The following is a 22,994-nucleotide window of genomic DNA, read 5'->3' as shown; positions in this document are numbered from 1 at the left end:
TATCTCATTTGCCACACGGTCAGGAATGCGGAAATGGGGAACGGAACCACGCCCAAACACAAGGTGAACCGAACAGTCCAGAAAAGCGCGCCCAACCAAAAGGCTGGGTCACTTCCAAAGGCCTCAAAGTTCCAACCACAAGCCCATAAATATCACACATAAGCAGGTTGAATCACATAACAAACATGATTATAAACCCCCCTGTTCAATAACCCCCCTCAGGAGATATTAACCCTCGATTCCAAGATACTAACAGAGACTCACTGAGACCCTTATGTCATATAGTTAGAATAATCAAAGAGCAAAGCAAGTGTTCAGTATGAGGATTCCCAAAAGGGGTTATGGATAGTTTAAATATAACACCCTCATATTTCCAGGGAATCAGTCCCAGTAAAATCCGTATTTGTCAGGGACAACAGTCAATGTACAGTACATACAAAAGTCCCAGCGTTGGTTCCTGGTGTTAAGCTCCGTACTTATCGGGTGATAGTGTAGATGCCACTCCAACCTAGTTGTCACGGGTGTCTAAGTGCAGAGGTCATAAACAGTCATTGTAGTGCTGTCCGGAAGATCTCTTACCCTCCACAAGACTTGGTGGGGTGCCTGGGCGCACTGCTGTACTTCTCCTCGGACTGGTGTGGAAACCCTTCCGTGGGGGTGCAGCGTGTGGGTCCTTCTTGGCGTGCTTGGAGATCCGGCTCTGGTAACGTGGTATGCTCTTGCACTCCCCGTGACGTCGCTAGGTGCACTGTGGGTATTGTAGTTCCGGGCAGACCCGGAAATCAACGCTGGTTAGGCTACTGGAACAACAGATCAATATGCGGTATATCCTCCGCTATAGAATAAAGTTCAAAAAAGGAAAAAAGTCTGTTGACTCAAAGTTGTTTGCTGGGAAAACTTGTTTATTGCAAAAATCCAAAACAAGTCTAAGTAAACAAAGTAAAGTACAAAGGGTCACAGTGAGGAACGCCTGACGCGTTTCGCGCATGCGTAGATGCGCTTCTTCAGAGGCTAATTAGTTTGTGGCCAATACAGCTTTTTAAACCTTACAACCACCAATCCTGGGGTGGCTTTGGAAGATGGCCAATGGGTGCAACATATCCAAACAACAGTGTGTTGTAGGGTTAGTGCTTGTGCGAAAACTTTTTACTTTCAACTTGTAATACAGGAGCTACCCGACCCTTGCAAAAATCTTACTTCTAGTGGAATAAACGCACAACCAGAAGCGATAAATAGCACTACACTCGTAACCTAGCCCTCGATGGGTACTTCCTCAGGCTAATTTTATTGAACACCAGGTTTAAGCCAATATTGATCTAAAATTAGCTAATAGTTTATTTCAATATTTGTTCTGCAAGTTATCTATAATTTAATTGATGTAAAATGATGCAATTAATTTGTGCTTTGGATAACTTACACTGCCCCCAACTGCTTCATAATGCCAGTCAGCTGGAAACATGTTCTGTATAGACAATATCAAACCAATATCAAACGAGACATCACACAATATCACACTGAGGCTGTCTTTACATGTGTTTATTTTCACCTTCCTGCACCACCTCTCTGTTATGTTATCTACATAATGCTTCTTGTTTTCTGTATAGCGTTCAGTCAATCATTACAAAATGACCGCATTATAAAAATATATTTATATCCTTGTTACATACAGAGGAAGGGCAAACATAATACATCATGTACTCTAATTCATTTCCTTTCAATCCAGCAGCATAATTCCCAACAATAACTTTTTTTATTATGACCTTCTATATTTCATACCTGTATAAATAAGAACTATGAAATGTACATCACTTACCTGAGTGATTGATCAAGGGACATCCCCGTAAAATCAAAATATTTAATGTACTCTTCAGCCACAAGCCTACTGAATTCATTGCTGAAAATAAACACATGAACAAAATGGTTGTATAGTTGTTGTTATTATAGCAGTTTAATCACTTTGCATACAGTATTCATACAGTATTCATTGAATTATGTCATAAATCTACAATTTATAAAGAAGTACATACTGTGTAGACAAATTGGCTTATTACAAACAAATATGAGTGTGTTGCTGTGTATATAATGAATTGTATGTCCCTTGTTACATATGTGTTAGTTGTGATGATTTTGCTTTTGAGTTTGTGAGTGTACATAAATAAATGTGACTGTTGCACTCTAATTAGTGTGCCTGTGTGTGTGCACCTGTGTACTGTGTATATAACTTAAATTATGCTTACCTGATAATTTTCTTTTCTTCTGTACGGGGAGAGTCCACAGCTGCATTCATTACTTCTGAGAAATACAGAACCTGGCCACCAGGAGGAGGCAAAGACACCCGAGCCAAAGGCTTAAATACCTCCCCCACTTCCCTCATCCCCTAGTCATTCTGCCAAGGGAACAAGGAACAGTAGGATAAATATCAGGGTGAAAAAAGGTGCCAGAAGAACGAATAAAAAAAAAAGAATAGAAGGCCGCTCACAGAAAAAAATGGGCGGGGAGCTGTGGACTCTCCCCGTACAGAAGAAAAGAAAATTATAAGGTAAGAATAATTTAAGTTTTTCTTCTTAAAACTGGGAGAGTCCACAGCTGCATTCATTACTTTTGGGAAATCAATACCCAAGCTTAAAGAGAACACTGAATGCAAACGGGCGGGAACAAAAAGTCGGCCCATTCTGATGGCACCACAGCCTGACACAACCCGGATACCCGATAAAAAAACTACTTCAACCGAAGCAGGGATAAGAACAAAAATATGGAAGATGACAAGCTAACTGCCCATCAATTAGAACCATAAGGATCCCAGTTAGAGATCACTCTAAAATCTGAACTCCACTGAGCACAAAAACCTCTGAGGAGACAAAAGTCCCACTCTCTAGAAGCACACAAATGAAAAACTCTCCATGAACAATGGCAAGGGAAACAACAAACAAACTCCCACACCACATTCTCCCTAACTGAAGAAGGGAAGAATCAGATAAGCAGGAGTCAGATGATGATAGGTGCAGTAGACCAGATCCTTCCAAATAGAAGGAAAAGGAAGAAACCCAGGAGTATTCTGTGACTGATACCCTGGCTACCCCGACTGGGTAGCTTCGCCAAACGGGTCCTACTTCCTCCCTGCCGACTGCAACTATGTAGCTGGCAAGTGACCACCGCCTGTAGCCACCCCTGATGCCCAACAGCACCAGTATTCAGGGTCCCACCCTGTAGCAGACTCCAGCTACCCAGACTAGGTAGCTCTGCCAGAGGATCCTTCCTCTGCCTGGAACAGGCTGCTATGTAGCCCAGGAAAGTGATTTTAGCTGGAGCCCACCCAAACAACTAGACACACTAGCATTCAGGTGAAACAGGAACAGATTTTATTGTAAAATATACACTCTTTTTATACACAAAGCTCATCTTGATAAGAAACTGGGCAATCCCACAATTTTCCCGCCATTGCCGCCCCTCCAGACAGACCGGCGCCTCCATAGCAGCCATAGTCCCACAGACTCCCAGGACCCCAGATGCCACAGTCCAAAAAGCAGCGTGATTTGTTACTGGGAACCGGGGATACAGTCCGTTGAATTTATGGGGGTAGGGGTGTCCAAAACCCCAGGTTCCCAAAGGAGCTACCCTCCGGTAATTCCCCCACATCTTGTCCTCCCTAGGGGCTACCAATCCCCAAAAAAGCAGAGCTCTGGGGCAAAGGGCCGCTGTAGCGACCAGGGGTAAAGTTAGCGGGTGTCCTGCTGTTATGTGGCCACCGGGAGTTCCAGGAGCCGGGCCAGCCTGAGAGGACTTAGGCGGGTGTCTGTCGTGAGGTGGCCGACCGGGAGTTCCAGGAGCCCGGACAGCCAAGGAGGGTTTTTACGGTCAGAGACCAGCTCTTCAAGTTCCAGTGGAACAAAACAAGCAACAGGAGGCTTCTAGAGATCACGGTTGCTTTGAGGAGCCCAAAACCGCTGAGAAACAACAGGGGTGAGGTAGTAGGGGAGTAGGGGGTTTAACCCTTGCAGTCTGGTACCCGTAACATATTCCAGTAAAGAAATTCCAAGGAAAAACTTTCTCCATCTCTCCAGAAGAGAGAAAAAGAACTGCCCCAGTAGGAACAAGGAGATTTCCCCAGGACCAGGAAAATAAGCCTACTACTGAACGCCGGACAGATTTAAAACTATTAAAATCTGGAAAACAGATTAACCAAAATGCCACGTCAAAGACAAGGACTAGGTTAAAAAAACGGATCCCCAAAACCAGGCGTCGGATCAAAACCAAAAACCTTGCGGAACACCCACAAAGTTACCTGGAAATGAAATTTGCACAAAACTTGATGCATGCCAAACCCCCATGGGGTCTTGAACTCTGAACGCTCATGATGTATCCCAGTAGCTGCCCACTCAGCCCCAAAAGGTTACTAAGACAACACCCACAAAGTCCGAAAACAAAGGAGGAACCAAAAGAGATCAGAACCACATGATCCAGTCTGGATCAACCTAGGAAAACATACAACTCAAGGAATTAATTAATTAACGAGCATCCTAAAACTCCTATCAGGCAATGGCAAGAGAGACAGCATAACAATCCCCCAGATCCCCAAGTATATAGGATCAAAAAGAGGATACTGCAAGGTAAAAAAACGGTCCCTAAGAACCGGGACTCCTCAACCAGATGACCGAAAGTCCTACCCCAAAGGCAAGAGGAAGCGAAAGTACAGCAATCCTCAAAAAAGAGGAGAGAAACACTGGCGAAAGAGATCTGAAAATCGGACAAATTAATCCACAAGGAATACCAATAGAGGGGAAAAAAATCACCCCCTACAACAGGTACTGGAGATCTCCATGCAGTCATCTGATCCCACCCCTCGGAAGGGAGGACTCTAGCTCCTGTCCAAAGGACCTCCGGAACTACAAATATACTGCCATAGCAGAATTTGTAATCCCAGCAAACCACGTGAGCTATGCATGGAGAAAACACTTAGTATCGAGTATGACCAAACATCAGACGCCCCACCAAGATGAAATAAACTAGGACCAGCCTGACATCTAGGATAGAAGGGCCTCCTGTAACTTGTAGAAAACAAGAAAACAACCTCGTAACAAGAAGTAAGAAAACTTAGTACCCAAACAGGACCAGCCTGTTGTCAAGTATACAATATGTCTGATATAAACCTCAAAAGAACAGAGTGAACTAGTACCCAACCAGGACCAGCTTGCTGACCAGGGTACAAGCGAACTGATCAAGGGTCAATTGAAAGTTCTAAACCCTAGTAGGGCTAGACTAAACAAACAAACAACAGACAAATAAACCATGAGGCTTAAACATGGTCTTAAAATATGCTGTTGTTTTTTGTTTGTTTTTTTAAACTTCCCCCGGAAGTAACATCTATCGTGACCATAAAATCGCTAGCATCAAAATCCCAAAAAATAATTTTTCTAAAAGGAAAATTCTACAACAGTCACAAGCTCCAAAATAAAGAAATAAAACACATCCTAACCGGATCAAAGAAAAATAGGCTGCACCCGCAGGTGAACGCCAAAGAGGAATGGAAGCACTAACAGGATCTGCCTGTCAGATATCCTAATCCTCAGGAGCTCAGAACTAGGATTAGACACACAAAAACAAAAGACGACCAGGAGTAGGATCTCATCCCTCCACTCGTCTAGCGCTGTTCGCAGTCAGATTCAGGAGCCTGAGGATCCGTCGACGAATCAGAACTGGTATACTCCAAGGCCGCCAACACATGCCGCAGCAGTACACGCAGACGCGCCAGTCTGAATCTAAAGGCAAAATCCACCTCCGGCGGGGCATCTGAAGGGCCCCACCCTGAAGGCTGTACCCCTGAAGCCTCAGAGTAACCGCTTCCCCAAAGGAAACATCCAATATAATCAAATTCGCACCTGACACCCCCAGGTTTAGGGAACACGGATGAACTCTTCGCTTGCAATTAGGAAGATGTAAGATATGGCCATGCGGAACCATGCAGTAACCTCTGGTGGAAATAAAGCTCCTTCCGGAGAAGGGGTAACGGTATACGGGACAACTGCCTTTTTAGGAACAGAATATTCTAGGGAACACACCTCATGGGACACAGAATTCTCAGAGGGGCGGATGGCTCAGGGGCCTCTAACCTCTCCCAGAGGGAGAAGAGAGCACTCTATTACGGCATACAAAACATAAATGATTGGGCTGATTAACCCTGGCCTCCCCACAATCTACGCAAGTAAGAGAATCTGAATCAGAGAAATCCTTCTCCGAACAATCAGAATCCTCCATAGCTTGACTTATTAAATTATGGACAAAAGCAACTGGCACCTTACACCCCCAATGGCTGGGGCACTCACCACCTCCTATGACCCAGACAAGTAGAGAAACGGATCCTCTCCACCAACACTCAGTCATTAATATAGAAATGGAGAACAAAAACATGACCACGCCCGGTCACGAGGTGCGACATGTAGGCCAAAGAAAAGCGCGCCAGTCCACAAGAACTACGTAGCTCAAAAAAAATGTACGTTCTGTAATAGCCATGAGCCCCAACATTTCTACACATAAGCAGACAGAATCACATAACAAACATGATTAAAGTCTCCCACTGCTCAATAACCCCCCCCCCTCAGGAGATATTAACCCTTGATTCCATAAAGATAAAGGAGTCCCACTGAGACCCTGTCTTCTATCATTCACATTACTTCCCACAATGAAAGGAAAATGAAACGATATTACCGGAATCTATGCCGTGGAACAGTAACACGGTCAATCAAGTTTGACAGATAGTAGCATTGCTTCTGAGTCGGGATGGTTTCGCAGACTCTCCCTGCATCTCTGGACTCTAACTTTCGTCCATGCTCTCACTGAGAGGGTGACAGGACTACTTAAAACTCCCGTCCCATCTCGAAGAGTACTACCCTCCATAAGAGACTACTCTGTAATCTTCCAACACTTCTCTGCCAACCTCCTGTGACAAAGGCAAATAATGACTGGGAGACGAGGGAAGTGGGGGAGGTATTTAAGCCTTTGGCTGGGATGTCTTTGCCTCATCCTGGTGGCCAGGTTCTGTATTTCACAAAGTAATGAATGCAGCTGTGGACTCTCCCCGTTTTAAGAAGAAAAAAGGTGTCTCTCTGTGTATTTATAACCATATTATAGCTTATTACAGGCAGGGTGTGAGGGTGCAATAATTTAAGAGAGCCTGGGGCATTTTAAAACCTGAATATAGCAACTACAGAGTCAATCACAATCAATCAGCCAGCATGTTTTCGGCTGTTTTTTTCTGGCCAAAAAGGACACTTCTTGTTTTGACACAATCACAATAGCACATGTTTTGCTATTTCCCACAACCACAATGATATGTTAGGTTCTTCGAGAAAAGCCCTTTTTTTATCAAGCAGCCGAAAAGTTCTCGTGGTCAAAATCCATTTTCAAGATAGCTTTCAAAAGCTTTTCGAGACCATGTTAGCCTTTTCAAAATCAACACCTAAAGGCGCTTAATAAAGCCCAGAAATTGACTATTTAGAATCATTCTATTATGTTGCACATGTCCAATAGAGACATTTTAGAGGTGAATTTGCATACATGGTATTGATTCACTAAAGCTCTATTCATTGTTATTGTATAGTTCGTTTGCAGTGAGCAGGGCACACATTTACATATGTATATGTTAATTTACATATGTATTTGTATTGAGTGTGTGATATCCTGTAAAGCTAAGGGGAACTGCAGGAAAAGTGAGTTCCAGACCCCAACAATTACAAATGACATAGAGCAGTCTCTTTCTGTTAATGTTTGTCTCTAAGTCACACTCGCACTGTCCATATAGTCCCTCCCAGGCTCCGCCCCCCCAGTCATTCGACCGACGGACAGGAGAAAAAAAGGAGAAACTATAGGGTGCCGTGGTGACTGTAGTTAAAGAAAGAAATTTATCAAACCTGATTAAAAAACCAGGGCGGGCCGTGGACCGGACACACCGTTGGAGAAAGTAATTTATCAGGTAAGCATAAATTCTGTTTTCTCCAACATTGGTGTGTCCGGTCCACGGCGTCATCCATAACTTGTAGGAACCAATACCAAAGCTTTAGGACACGGATGAAGGGAGGGAGCCAATTAGGTTACCTAAACAGAAGGCACCACGGCTTGCAAAACCTTTCTCCCAAAAATAGCCTCCGAAGAAGCAAAAGTATCAAATTTGTAGAATTTGGCAAAAGTGTGCAGAGAAGACCAAGTCGCTGCCTTACATATCTGATCAACAGAAGCCTCGTTCTTGAAGGCCCATGAGGAAGCCACAGCCCTAGTAGAGTGAGCCGTAATTCGTTCAGGAGGCTGTCGTCTGGCAGTCTCGTAAGCCAATCGGATGATGCTTTTCAGCCAAAAGGAAAGAGAGGTAGCAGTAGCTTTTTGACCTCTCCTCTTGCCAGAATAAACGACAAACAGAGAAGACGTTTGTCTGAAATCCTTTGTTGCTTCTAAATAGAACTTTAAAGCACGGACTACATCTAAATTGTGTAACAAACGTTCCTTCTTTGAAACTGGATTCGGGCACAAAGAAGGCACAACTATTTCCTGGTTAATATTCTTGTTGGAGACAACTTTTGGAAGGAAACCAGGTTTAGTACGTAAAACAACCTTATCTGAATGAAACACTAGATAGGGCGGATTACACTGCAGAGCAGATAATTCAGAACTCTTCTCGCAGAAGAAATAGCGACCAAAAACAGAACTTTCCAAGATAACAACTTGATATCTATGAAGTGTAAGGGTTCAAACGGAACCCCTTGAACAACTGAAAGAACTAAATTTAGACTCCAGGGAGGAGTCAAAGGTCTGTAAACAGGCTTGATCCTGACCAAAGCCTGAACAAAAGCTTGAACATTTGGCACAGCTGCCAGTCGTTTGTGTAACAAGACAGATAAAGCAGAAATCTAAGAGAACTCGCTGATAATCCCTTATCCAAACCTTCTTGGAGAAAGGAAAGGATCCTAGGAATTTTAATCTTACTCCATGAGAATCCCTTGGATTCACACCAACAGATATATGTTTTCCATATTTTATGGTAAATCTTTCTAGTCACAGGTTTTTTGGCTTGTACCAGAGTATCTATCACAGAATCCGAAAACCCACGCTTAGATAACATCAAGCGTTCAATTTCCAAGCCGTCAGCTGGAGAGAAACTAGATTTGGATGTTCGAATGGACCTTGTACTAGAAGATCCTGTCTCAAAGGTAGCTTCCATGGTGGAGCCGATGACATATTCACCAGGTCTGCATACCAAGTCCTGCGTGGCCACGCAGGAGCTATCAAAATCACAGAGGCCTTCTCCTGTTTGATCCTGGCTACCAGCCTGGGACTGAGAGGGAACGGTGGAAACGCATAAGCTAGGTTGTAGGTCCAAGGCGCAACTAATGCATCCACTAGAGTCGCCTTGGGATCCCTGGATCTGGACCCGTAGCAAGGAACCTTGAAGTTCTGACAAGACGCCATCAGATCCATGTCTGGAATGCCCCATAATTGGGTCAATTGGGCAAATACCTCCGGGTGGAGTTCCCACTCCCCCGGATGGAAGGTCTGACGACTCAGATAATCCGCCTCCCAGTTTTCCACTCCTGGGATTTGGATCGCAGATAGGTGGCAGGAGTGATCCTCCGCCCATTTGATGATTTTGGTCACCTCTCTCATCGCCAGGGAACTCCTTGTTCCCCCCTGATGATTGATGTAAGCAACAGTCGTCATGTTGTCTGATTGGAATCTTATGAATCTGGCCTTTGCTAATTGAGGCCAAGCCCTGAGAGCATTGAATATCGCTCTCAGTTCCAGAATGTTTATCGGGAGAAGAGACTCTTCCCTGGACCATAGACCCTGAGCTTTCAGGGAATCCCAGACCGCGCCCCAGCCTAATAGACTGGCGTTGGTCGTGACGATGACCCACTCTGGTCTGCGGAAGCTCATTCCCTGGGACAGGTGATCCTGGGTCAGCCACCAACGGAGTGAGTCTCTGGTCTTCTGATCTACTTGAATTACTGGAGACAAGTCTGTATAGTCCCCATTCCACTGTTTGAGCATGCACAGTTGTAATGGTCTTGGATGAATTTACGCGAAAGGAACTTTGTCCATTGCTGCAACCATCAATCCTACTACTTCCATGCACTGAGCTATGGAAGGCCGTAGAACAGAGTGAAGAACTTGACAAGCGTTTAGAAGCTTTGACTTCCTGACATCTGTCAGGAAAATCTTCATTTCTAAAGAATCTATTATTGTTCCCAAGAAGGGAACTCTTGTTGACGGAGACAGGGAACTTTTTCCTATGTTCACCTTCCACCCGTGAGATATGAGAAAGGCCAGAACGTTGTCTGTGTGAGCCTTTGCCTTTGAAAGAGACAACGCTTGTATTAGAATGTCGTCCAAGTAAGGTGCCACTGCAATGCCCCTTGCTTTTAGAACCGCTAGAAGGGACCCGAGCACCTTTGTGAAAATCCTTGGAGCAGTGGCTAGCCCGAATGGGAGAGCCACAAACTGGTAATGTTTGTCCAGAAAGGCGAACCTTAGGAACTGATGATGATCTTTGTGGATAGGAATATGTAGATACGCATCCTTTAGATCCACGGTAGTCATAAATTGACCCTCCTGGATTGTAGGTAGAATCATTCAAATAGTTTCCATTTTGAACGATGGCACTCTGAGAAATTTGTTTAGAATCTTTAAATCCAGAATTGGTCTGAAGGTTCCCTCTTTTTTGGGAACTACAAACAGATTTGAGTAAAACCCCAGTCCTTGTTCCACAGTTGGAACTGGGTGTATCACTCCCATTTTTAACAGGTCCTCTACACAATGTAAGAATGCCTGTCTCTTTATTTGGTTTGATGATAAACGAGAGATGTGGAACCTTCCCCTTGGGGGTAGTTCCTTGAATTCTAGAAGATAACCCTGAGAGACTATTTCTAGTGCCCAGGGATCCTGAACATCTCTTGCCCAGGCCTGAGCAAAGAGAGAGAGTCTGCCCCCTACTAGATCCGGTCCCGGATCGGGGGCTATCCCTTCATGCTGTCTTGGTAGCAGCAGCAGGTTTCTTGGCCTGTTTACCCTTGTTCCAGCCTTGCATCGGTTTCCAAGCTGGTTTGGTCTGGGAAGCATTACCCTCTTGTCTAGAGGCTGCAGAGTTGGAGGCCGGTCCGTTCCTGAAATTGCGAAAGGAACGAAAATTGGACTTATTCTTAGCCTTGAAAGGCCTATCTTGTGGGAGGGCATGGCCCTTACCCCCAGTGATATCTGAAATAATCTCTTTCAATTCTGGCCCAAAGAGGGTCTTACCCTTGAAAGGGATATTAAGCAATTTTGTCTTGGAAGATACATCCGCTGACCAAGAGCGCTCTGCGCGCCACAATTGCAAACCCTGAATTTTTCGCCGCTAATCTAGCTAACTGCAAAGCGGCATCTAAAATAAAGGAATTAGCTAACTTAAGTGCGTGAATTCTGTCCATAACTTCCTCATACGGAGTCTCTCTACTGAGTGACTTTTCTAGTTCTTCTAACCAGAACCACGCTGCTGTAGTGACAGGAATAATACACGAAATAGGTTGAAGGAGGTAACCCTGCTGTACAAACATCTTTTTAAGCAAACCCTCCATTTTTTATCCATCGGATCTTTGAAAGCACAATTGTCCTCAATAGGAATGGTTGTGCGTTTGGCTAGTGTAGAAACTGCCCCCTCGACCTTAGGGACTGTTTGCCATAAGTCCTTTCTGGGGTCGACCATAGGAAATAATTTCTTAAATATAGGAGGAGGGACAAAAGGTATGCCAGGCTTCTCCCACTCCTTATTCACTATGTCCACCACCCGCTTGGGTATTGGAAAAGCGTCGGGGTGCACCGGGACCTCTAGGAACTTGTCCATCTTGCACAATTTTTCTGGGATGACCAAGTTGTCACAATCATCCAGAGTAGATAGCACCTCCTTAAGCAGTGCGCGGAGATGCTCTAATTTAAATTTAAATGTCACAACATCAGGTTCTACCTGCTGAGAAATTCTTCCCGAATCAGAAATTTCCCCATCTGACAAAACCTCCCTCATAGCCACTTCAGATTGGTGTGAGGGTATGACAGAGCAATTATCATCAGCGCCCTCCTGCTCTAAAGTGTTTAAAACAAAGCAATCGCGCTTTCTCTGAAATGCAGGAATTTTGGATAAAATATTTGCTATTGAGTTATCCATTACTGCTGTCAATTGTTGCATAGTAACAAGCATTGGCGCGCTAGAAGAACTAGGGGTCTCCTGCGTGGGCAAAACTGGTGTAGACACAGAAGGAGATGATGTAGAACTATGTCTACTCCCTTCATCTGATGAATCATCTTGGGCAACTTTACTATCTGTGGCAGTACTGTCCTTACTTTGTTTGGACGCTATAGCACAATTATCACACATATTTGAAGAGGGAGACACTTTGGCTTCCATACACACAGAACATAGTCTATCTGAAGGCACAGACATGTTAAACAGGCTTAAACTTGTCAATAAAGTACAAAAACCGTTTTAAAACAAAACCGTTACTGTCTCTTTAAATTTTAAACAGGGCACACTTTATTACTGAATATGTGAAAAACTATGAAGGAATTGTTCAATTTTCACCACAGTGTCTTAAAGCATTCAAAGCATTGCACCCCAAATCTCAGGCTGTTAACCCTTAAAATGTGGAAACCGGAGCCTTTTACAGTTTTAACCCCCTTACAGTCCCAGCCCCAGCCTTTGCTGCGACTTCACCAAACCCAGGGGAGTATACGATACCAAATGAAGCCTTCTAGGAATCTTTTCAACTAATTCCAGACCCACACACATGCAGCTGCATGTATTGCTCTCAAAAGTAACTGCGCAGTAATGGCGCGAAAATGAGGCTCTGCCTATTACAGAGAAGGCCCTTCCTGACTGAGAAGGTGTCTAAACCAGTGCCTGACGTAAAAAAACGTTCCCCAAAGATATAAAGTGTGAATTTCAACATCAAACTGTATAAAATGCCTAAATAAAGCAATCGATCTAGCCCATAAAAGTGTCTACCAGTTTTATAGCCCATATTAAGCCCTTTATTCTGTTTGAGACTAAGAAAATGGCTTACCGATCCCCATGAGGGGAAAAATTACAGCCTTCCAGCATTACACAGTCTTGTTAGAAATATGGCTAGTCATACCTTAAGCAGAAAAATCTGCTAACTGCTCCCCCCAACTGAAGTTATCTCATCTCAACAGTCCTGTGTGGGAACAGCAATCGATTTTAGTTACTGCTGCTAAAATCATACTCCTCTCACAAACAGAACTCTTCATCTTTTTCTGTTTCAGAGCAAATAGTACATACCAGCACTATTTTAAAATAACAAACTCTTGATAGTAGAATAAAAACTACAACTAAACACCACATACTCTTCACCATCTCCGTGGAGATGCTACTTGTTCAGAGCGGCAAAGAGAATGACTGGGGGGGCGGAGCCTGGGAGGGACTATATGGACAGCTTTTGCTGTGCTCTTTGCCATTTCCTGTTGGGGAGGAGAATATTACCACAAGTTATGGATGACGCCGTGGACCGGACACACCAATGTTGGAGAAATCATTTTTATTTAGCTATGATGGGTATGCTGTATATTTTTCCTCAATGGCTCGGCTATATTGACACTTTAATATTTTAACATTTTCAATATTTTCCTATTTGGTGTAATCTATATCTGAAAGGAAGACTAGGGTTTCTATTAGAAGGACTTATGTCATATTCTAAAACTGGATTTTAACAGTACTCAAACTGTAAAATGTATAAAACCGCTTCCCTGCAATATTGTAGCTGAAAAAACATGTTCAAATAAGTTTGTGCCTTTGTGAACGTGTTTTTAAAGGAAATGTGCCTTGCTACTATACAATTTAAGAAGATGAAACTAGTAATTCTAATAAAAACTCTAGTCTTCTTGTTTTCAAATGTATATCACGCAAAAAAAAAAAAATGGTGCTTTGAAAATGACTAAAAGTAAATATAGAAAAAAACTGTTTTTTAAAATATTGTCAATATAGCCATTGAGCAAACACGTCCAGTATCCCTATTAGGCCTATACCCAAATTGTATTCAGATTATTAAGCAGTGATCAGTATGGATTTGGATTGCAATAGGTTAATCTCATACATGTAAATGAGCATTTAATAACCTTAAGAGGTGTAAAAGGACTATTTTGTATGTCAGTTTCGGGTGGATTCCCAGTTTCAATCCTGAAATAACACACAAATGAAACTGATCCATTTTAGATCGTGATCACTTGAAAAAAAACATGTAGACCAATTTGACAGGAAACCAAAAAAAAGCCTTTCCAGGAACAAATAGCCTATAGATTGTGATTGACACCTACATGAGCAAATACACATTTAAAGCCAAAATACATTTACAAGTCCCGGCTTACTGTTATTTTAATATAAATATCTCTATTTGAATAGGATGAGCCACCTACTTTTTTCCTAAGTGCTTTGCAACATCAGACCGTTTAAACCCATCCAGTTTGTAGAGGCGTTTGGCCAGGCATTTAGCAGCTTGTACATTACTGTTGGTCCCATTGCTGAGGTTTTTAGTGCTTTCTTTCTTTATGAGTTCAGTGCTGCCCATGTCATGGGAGGATTCTAGAGGTTTGCAGCTCGGACCTACATCACTAAAAAAAAGAAGAAAAAAATTATAAATAGAGCACAAATATACTGATATTTCAGTTTTTCAAGCACCTGAATGGTGAAGCGCATATATACAGTCTTCTCTATCTGTAATACAGGGGTCAACAAATCTGTTTAAAATTTAGTAACCAGTAAGAATATTTAGGAGCTGGACATATTTTTAGGAGCCAGACAGTGGTATTTGTAAATATATCTATGGAGAATAACCCCCAAAAAATAGGAGCCAGGGGTAAAATTTTAGGAGCCAGTGGCCTGCTGTAATATATACAGACCTTGTTACTGGAAGATAGGCCACACCCCAGACGACCCACAATCCTCCCCTGGACCACCAAACCTGCTCTTGTTGCACTAAGATTCCACCCCAATCCTCCCAGTAAAATATTTTTTTATATGGGTAGGTTTCTATGTATAAAAACAGAAACGGCCTATTCTACACAAAAATAAGTCAGAATTAACTATACAAATCCCATATTCAAAGTTTAGAATAGTTACTACAAACTAACACTATTAATTAATTCATTTAGGCTTACAATTTTAGTGGTACATATTAAAAACAGAAAAGCCTTTGATTGATAGATAGATAGATAGATAGATAGATAGATAGATAGATAGAGAGATAGATAGAGATATAGAAAGGTGGGCTTTACAGCCAATCAGAGGTGCTGAAATAAAATTTCTAAGAATTCATAAGGTAAAAAGGGGTTATGGGCTGCTAAATGTGTTCAATAATTTAAAACTATTGCTGGAAAATATACTCCTTACTGCCTAAGAGTTTATAAACTAACAGGAAATCTCCATTAGAAGTTTAGTACTTTTATATCCTAAGACTATTTTTTTGCATGACAGCCATAGCACAGGGCATTGATACTAAGGTTTTCCAGGCATAAACGCATAAGAATCACTATCCAAGATAACATACAGCAGGAAAAAAAGAAGAAAAAAAGAAGAAAAAAAACATTTTACAAAGTGTTCTGTGACCAAATAGCCATACTGTGTTCAATATATCAAATATGACAAACAGTGATAAAAACATTTACATATTTTTATTTATTATAAATAAAGAGCAGCTTAAAAACATTGATTATGAAGATTTAAAATGAAGTAACTATTTATTAATCTGTGTAACGTTTGTATTTAACCTTTTAACGCCGTTAGGGCATTGTATTCTATCCAAACTTTGCTGGGCTTTAGCACCGAAGGACGGAATACAACGTCCTAACCGCTTGGCTTTCCTGAAGCTACTGGCGCTTCCCTTATGGGATCGCGGTCTGGAGGGCGTGCCTAGCATCATAGGGATGCCCCCCTGACGCAATCCCATCATTGAAATCTCATGATCACGTGCACGATCACAAGATTTCAATTTGTTTACATCGGAACAGTTGTTCCAATGTAGGCACGTTAACCCTGGCACGAAAGGGTTAACTAAAAGCCACAGTGTGTGTTATAATTGAAAGTACGTTCTGGAAAGGTTAGCAAGATTAACCAGACGAGATTAACAACCAAGCGAAGAAAAACTGTTTCTCCAATCTCTATTTTCAGCTATTTTGATGTTATGCTATGTAGCCTGTTCACTAAAAAACATAATTTATGCTTACCTGATAAATTTATTTCTCTTGTAGTGTATCCAGTCCACGGATCATCCATTACTTGTGGGATATTCTCCTTCCCAACAGGATCACCCACAGCAGAGCTGCTATATAGCTCCTCCCCTCACTGCCATATCCAGTCATTCGACCGAAACAAGACGAGAAAGGAGAAACCATAGGGTGCAGTGGTGACTGTAGTTTAATTAAAATGTAGACCTGCCTTAAAAGGACAGGGCGGGCCGTGGACTGGATACACTACAAGAGAAATAAATTTATCAGGTAAGCATAAATTATGTTTTCTCTTGTTAAGTGTATACAGTCCACGGATCATCCATTACTTGTGGGATACCAATACCAAAGCTAAAGTACACGGATGATGGGAGGGACAAAGCAGGAACTTAAACGGAAGGAACCACTGCCTGTAGAACCTTTCTCCCAAAAACAGCCTCCGAAGAAGCAAAAGTGTCAAATTTGTAAAATTTTGAAAAGGTGTGAAGCGAAGACCAAGTCAAAGCCTTGCAAATCTGTTCAACAGAGGCCTCATTTTTAAAGGCCCAGGTGGAAGCCACAGCTCTAGTAGAATGAGCTGTAATCCTTTCAGGGGGCTGCTGTCCAGCAGTCTCATAGGCTAAGCGTATTATGCTCCGAGGCCAAAAGGAGAGAGAGGTTGTTGAAGCTTTCTGACCTCTCCTCTGTCCAGAGTAAACGACAAACAGGGCAGATGTTTGACGAAAATCTTTAGTAGCCTGTAAGTAAAACTTCAAGGCACGGACTACGTCCAGATTATGCAAAAGACGTTCCTTCTTTGAAGAAGGATTAGGACACAATGATGGAACAACAATCTCTTGATTGATATTCCTGTTAGAAACCACCTTAGGTAAAAACCCAGGTTTGGTACGCAGAACTACCTTGTCTGAAAGAAAAATCAGATAAGGAGAATCACAATGTAAGGCAGATAACTCAGAGACTCTTCGAGCAGAGGAAATAGCCATCAAAAACAGAACTTTCCAAGATAAAAGTTTAATATCAATGGAATGAAGGGGTTCAAACGGAACTCCCTGAAGAACTTTAAGAACCAAGTTTAAGCTCCACGGGGGAGCAACAGTTTTAAACACAGGCTTAATCCTAACCAAAGCCTGACAAAATGCCTGGACGTCTGGAACTTCTGCCAGACGCTTGTGCAAAAGAATAGACAAAGCAGAGATCTGTCCTTTTTAAAGAACTAGCTGATAAGCCTTTGTCCAAACCCTCTTGGAGAAAGGACAATATCCTAGGAATCCTAACCTTACTCCATGAGTAACTCTTGGATTCACACCAATAAAGATATTTACACCATATCTTATGAAAGATTTTTCTGGTGACAGGCTTCCGAGCCTGTATTAAGGTATCAATGACTGACTCGGAGAAGCCACGCCTTGATAGAATCAAGCATTCAATCTCCATGCAGTCAGTCTCAGAGAAATTAGATTTGGATGATTGAAAGGACCTTGTATTAGAAGGTCCTGCCTCAGAGGCAGAGTCCATGGTGGAAGAGATGACATGTCCACTAGGTCTGCATACCAGGTCCTGCGTGGCCACGCAGGCGCTATCAGAATCACTGATGCTCTCTCCTGTTTGATTTTGGCAATCAGTCGAGGGAGCAGAGGAAACGGTGGAAACACATAGGCCAGGATGAAGAACCAAGGAGCTGCTAGAGCATCTATCAGCGTTGCTCCCGGGTCCCTAGACCTGGATCCGTAACAAGGAAGCTTGGCGTTCTGGCGAGACGCCATGAGATCCAGTTCTGGTTTGCCCCAACGATGGACCAGTTGAGCAAACACCTCCGGATGGAGTTCCCACTCCCCCGGATGAAAAGTCTGACGACTTAGAAAATCCGCCTCCCAGTTCTCTACGCCTGGGATGTGGATTGCTGACAGGTGGCAAGAGTGAGACTCTGCCCAGCGAATTATCTTTGAGACTTCTAACATCGCTAGGGAACTCCTGGTTCCCCCTTGATGGTTGATGTAAGCCACAGTCGTGATGTTGTCCAACTGAAATCTGATGAACCTCAGTGTTGCTAACTGAGGCCAAGCTAGAAGAGCATTGAATATTGCTCTTATTGGGAGGAGTTTCTCCTCCTGAGTCCACGATCCCTGAGCCTTCAGGGAGTTCCAGACTGCGCCCCAACCTAGAAGGCTGGCATCTGTTGTTACAATCGTCCAATCTGGCCTGCGAAAGGTCATACCCTTGGACAGATGGACCCGAGAAAGCCACCAGAGAAGAGAATCTCTGGTCTCTTGATCCAGATTTAGTAGAGGGGACAAATCTGAGTAATCCCCATTCCACTGACTTAGCATGCATAATTGCAGCGGTCTGAGATGCAGGCGCGCAAATGGCACTATGTCCATTGCCGCTACCATTAAGCCGATTACTTCCATGCACTGAGCCACTGACGGGAGTGGAATGGAATGAAGGACACGGCAAGCATTTAGAAGTTTTGATAACCTGGACTCCGTCAGGTAAATTTTCATCTCTACAGAATCTATAAGAGTCCCTAGGAAGGAGACTCTTGTGAGTGGTGATAGAGAACTCTTTTCCACGTTCACTTTCCACCCATGCGACCTCAGAAATGCCAGAACTATCTCTGTATGAGACTTGGCAATTTGAAAGCTTGACGCCTGTATCAGGATGTCGTCTAGATACGGAGCCACCGCTATGCCTCGCGGTCTTAGAACCGCCAGAAGTGAGCCCAGAACCTTTGTAAAAATTCTCGGGGCAGTGGCCAACCCGAAGGGAAGAGCTACAAATTGGTAATGCCTGTCTAGAAAGGCAAACCTTAGGAACCAATGATGATCTTTGTGAATCGGTATGTGAAGGTAGGCATCCTTTAAGTCCACTGTGGTCATGTACTGACCCTCTTGGATCATGGGTAGGATGGTCCGAATAGTTTCCATTTTGAATGATGGAACTCTGAGGAATTTGTTTAAGATCTTTAGATCCAAGATTGGTCTGAAGGTTCCCTCTTTCTTGGGAACCACAAACAGATTTGAATAAAATCCCTGTCCTTGTTCCGTCCGCGGAACTGGATGGATCACTCCCATTACTAGGAGGTCTTGCACACAGCTTAGGAATGCCTCTTTCTTTATCTGGTTTGCTGATAACCTTGAAAGATGAAATCTCCCTTGTGGAGGAGAAGCTTTGAAGTCCAGAAGATATCCCTGAGATATGATCTCCAACGCCCAGGGATCCTGAACATCTCTTGCCCACGCCTGGGCGAAGAGAGAGAGTCTGCCCCCCACTAGATCCGTTTCCGGATAGGGGGCCATTCCTTCATGCTGTCTTGGGGGCAACAGCAGGCTTTCTGGCCTGCTTGCCCTTGTTCCAGGACTGGTTAGGTTTCCAGGCCTGTCTGGAATGAGCAACAGTTCCCTCTTGTTTTGAAGCGGAGGAAGTTGATGCTGCTCCTGCCTTGAAATTTCGAAAGGCACGAAAATTAGACTGTTTGGCCTTTGATTTGGCCCTGTCCTGAGGAAGGGTATGACCCTTGCCTCCAGTAATGTCAGCAATAATTTCCTTCAAGCCAGGCCCGAATAAGGTCTGCCCCTTGAAAGGAATGTTGAGTAATTTAGACTTTGAAGTCACGTCAGCTGACCAGGATTTAAGCCATAGCGCCCTACGCGCCTGGATGGCGAATCCGGAATTCTTAGCCGTTAGTTTAGTCAAATGAACAATGGCATCAGAAACAAATGAGTTAGCTAGCTTAAGCGTTCTAAGCTTGTCAATAATTTCATTCAATGGAGCTGTCTGGATGGCCTCTTCCAGGGCCTCAAACCAGAATGCCGCCGCAGCAGTGACAGGCGCAATGCATGCAAGGGGCTGTAAAATAAAACCTTGTTGAATAAACATTTTCTTAAGGTAACCCTCCAATTTTTTATCCATTGGATCTGAAAAAGCACAACTGTCCTCAACCGGGATAGTGGTACGCTTTGCTAAAGTAGAAACTGCTCCCTCCACCTTAGGGACCGTCTGCCATAAGTCCCGTGTAGTGGCGTCTATTGGAAACATTTTTCTAAATATAGGAGGTGGGGAAAAGGGCACACCGGGTCTATCCCACTCCTTGCTAATAATTTCTGTAAGCCTTTTAGGTATAGGAAAAACGTCAGTACACACCGGCACCGCATAGTATCTATCCAGCCTACACAATTTCTCTGGAATTGCAACTGTGTTACAGTCATTCAGAGCAGTTAATACCTCCCCAAGCAATACACGGAGGTTCTCAAGCTTAAATTTAAAATTAGAAATCTCTGAATCAGGTTTCCCTGAGTCAGAGATGTCACCCACAGACTGAAGCTCTCCGTCCTCATGTTCTGCATACTGTGACGCAGTATCAGACATGGCTCTAACAGCATTTGCGCGCTCTGTATCTCTCCTAACCCCAGAGCTATCGCGCTTGCCTCTTAATTCAGGCAATCTAGATAATACCTCTGACAGGGTATTATTCATGATTGCAGCCATGTCCTGCAAGGTAATCGCTATGGGCGTCCCTGATGTAATTGTCGCCATATTAGCGTGCGTCCCCTGAGCGGAAGGCGAAGGGTCTGACACGTGGGGAGAGTTAGTCGGCATAACTTCCCCCTCGACAGAACCCTCTGGTGATAATTCTTTTATAGATAAAGACTGATCTTTACTGTTTAAGGTGAAATCAATACATTTAGTACACATTCTCCTATGGGTCTCCACCATGGCTTTCAAACATAATGAACAAGTAGGTTCCTCTGTGTCAGACATGTTTAAACAGACTAGCAATGAGACTAGCAAGCTTGGAAAACACTTTAAAACAAGTTTACAAGCAATATAAAAAACGTTACTGCGCCTTTAAGAAACACAAATTTTCCCAAATTTTGAAATAACAGTGAAAAAATGCAGTTACAGTAACAAAATTTTTACATTGTATGTAATAAGTAAGCAGAGCATTGCACCCACTTGCAAATGGATGATTAACCCCTTAATACCAAAAACGGAATAACAAATGACAAAAACGTTTTTTAAACAGTCACAACTGCCACAGCTCTACTGTGGCTTTTTACCTCCCTCAATACGACTTTTGAAGCCTTTTGAGCCCTTCAGAGAAGTCCTGGATCATGCAGGAAGAAGCTGGATGTCTGTGTCTGTAATTTTTGCTGTGCAAAAAAACGCCAAAATAGGCCCCTCCCACTCATATTACAACAGTGGGAAGCCTCAGGGAACTGTTTCTAGGCAAAATTCAAGCCAGCCATGTAGAAAAAACTAGGCCCCAATAAGTTTTATCACCAAACATATGTAAAAAACGATTAAACATGCCAGCAAACATTTTAAAATACACTTTTATAAGAGTAGGTATCTCTATTAATAACCCTGATACCAGTCGCTATCACTGCATTTAAGGCTTTACTTACATTACTTCGGTATCAGCAGCATTTTCTAGCAAATTCCATCCCTAGAAAAATATTTTAACTGCACATACCTTATTACAGGAAAACCTGCACGCTATTCCCCCTCTGAAGTTACCTCACTCCTCAGAATATGTGAGAACAGCAAAGGATCTTAGTTACTTCGGCTAAGATCATAGAAAACGCAGGCAGATTCTTCTTCTAAATACTGCCTGAGATAAACAGTACACTCCGGTACCATTTAAAAAACAGAATTTATGCTTACCTGATAAATTACTTTCTCACACGGTGTGTCCGGTCCACGGCGTCATCCTTACTTGTGGGATATTCTCTTCCCCAACAGGAAATGGCAAAGAGCCCAGCAAAGCTGGTCACATGATCCCTCCTAGGCTCCGCCTTCCCCAGTCATTCGACCGACGTAAAGGAGGAATATGCATAGGAGAAATCATATGATACCGTGGTGACTGTAGTTAGAGAAAATAATTCATCAGACCTGATTAAAAAACCAGGGCGGGCCGTGGACCGGACACACCGTTGGAGAAAGTAATTTATCAGGTAAGCATAAATTCTGTTTTCTCCAACATTGGTGTGTCCGGTCCACGGCGTCATCCTTACTTGTGGGAACCAATACCAAAGCTTTAGGACACGGATGATGGGAGGGAGCAAATCAGGTCACCTAGATGGAAGGCACCACGGTTTGCAAAACCTTTCTCCCAAAAATAGCCTCAGAAGAAGCAAAAGTATCAAATTTGTAAAATTTGGTAAAAGTGTGCAGTGAAGACCAAGTCGCTGCCTTACATATCTGATCAACAGAAGCCTCGTTCTTGAAGGCCCATGTGGAAGCCACAGCCCTAGTGGAGTGAGCTGTGATTCTTTCAGGAGGCTGCCGTCCGGCAGTCTCATAAGCCAATCGGATGATGCTTTTAAGCCAAAAAGAGAGAGAGGTAGAAGTTGCTTTTTGACCTCTCCTTTTACCAGAGTAAACAACAAACAAGGAAGATGTTTGTCTGAAATCCTTTGTAGCCTCTAAATAGAATTTTAGAGCACGAACTACATCCAAATTGTGCAACAAACGTTCCTTCTTTGAAACTGGATTCGGACACAAAGAAGGCACAACTATCTCCTGGTTAATTTTTTTGTCAGAAACAACTTTCGGAAGAAAACCAGGTTTAGTACGCAAAACCACCTTATCTGCATTTCATCACATATATTTAAATGGAGAGGAACCTTGGCTTCCGAACATACAGAACATCGTCTATCTGCTAGTTCAGACATGTTAATAGGCATAAACTTGATAACAAAGCACAAAAAACGTTTTAAAATAAAACCGTTACTGTCTCTTTAAATTTT

General features: G+C 43.1%; 1 protein-coding gene across 4 annotated transcripts in view; it reads right to left on the bottom strand.

The window, feature by feature from the left end:
* PSD3 (pleckstrin and Sec7 domain containing 3) overlaps nucleotides 1–22,994 on the bottom strand; it is a 1,090,324-nt gene that overhangs the window by 678,998 nt on the left and 388,332 nt on the right. For all 4 annotated transcript variants that reach the window (XM_053703211.1, XM_053703212.1, XM_053703213.1 and 1 more), the window contains 2 exons: nucleotides 14,440–14,634; nucleotides 1,814–1,894 (listed from right to left, as the gene is read on the bottom strand). In XM_053703211.1, coding sequence (XP_053559186.1) covers nucleotides 1,814–1,894; nucleotides 14,440–14,634 — 276 coding nt within the window. The remainder of the gene's footprint in view (nucleotides 1–1,813; nucleotides 1,895–14,439; nucleotides 14,635–22,994) is intronic.

This window comes from Bombina bombina, chromosome 2 (genome assembly GCF_027579735.1).
Source record: "Bombina bombina isolate aBomBom1 chromosome 2, aBomBom1.pri, whole genome shotgun sequence".
Lineage (NCBI taxonomy): Eukaryota > Metazoa > Chordata > Amphibia > Anura > Bombinatoridae > Bombina > Bombina bombina.
Note: the sequence above shows the minus strand (reverse complement) of the source record. Positions and strands in the feature narration are given on the sequence as shown.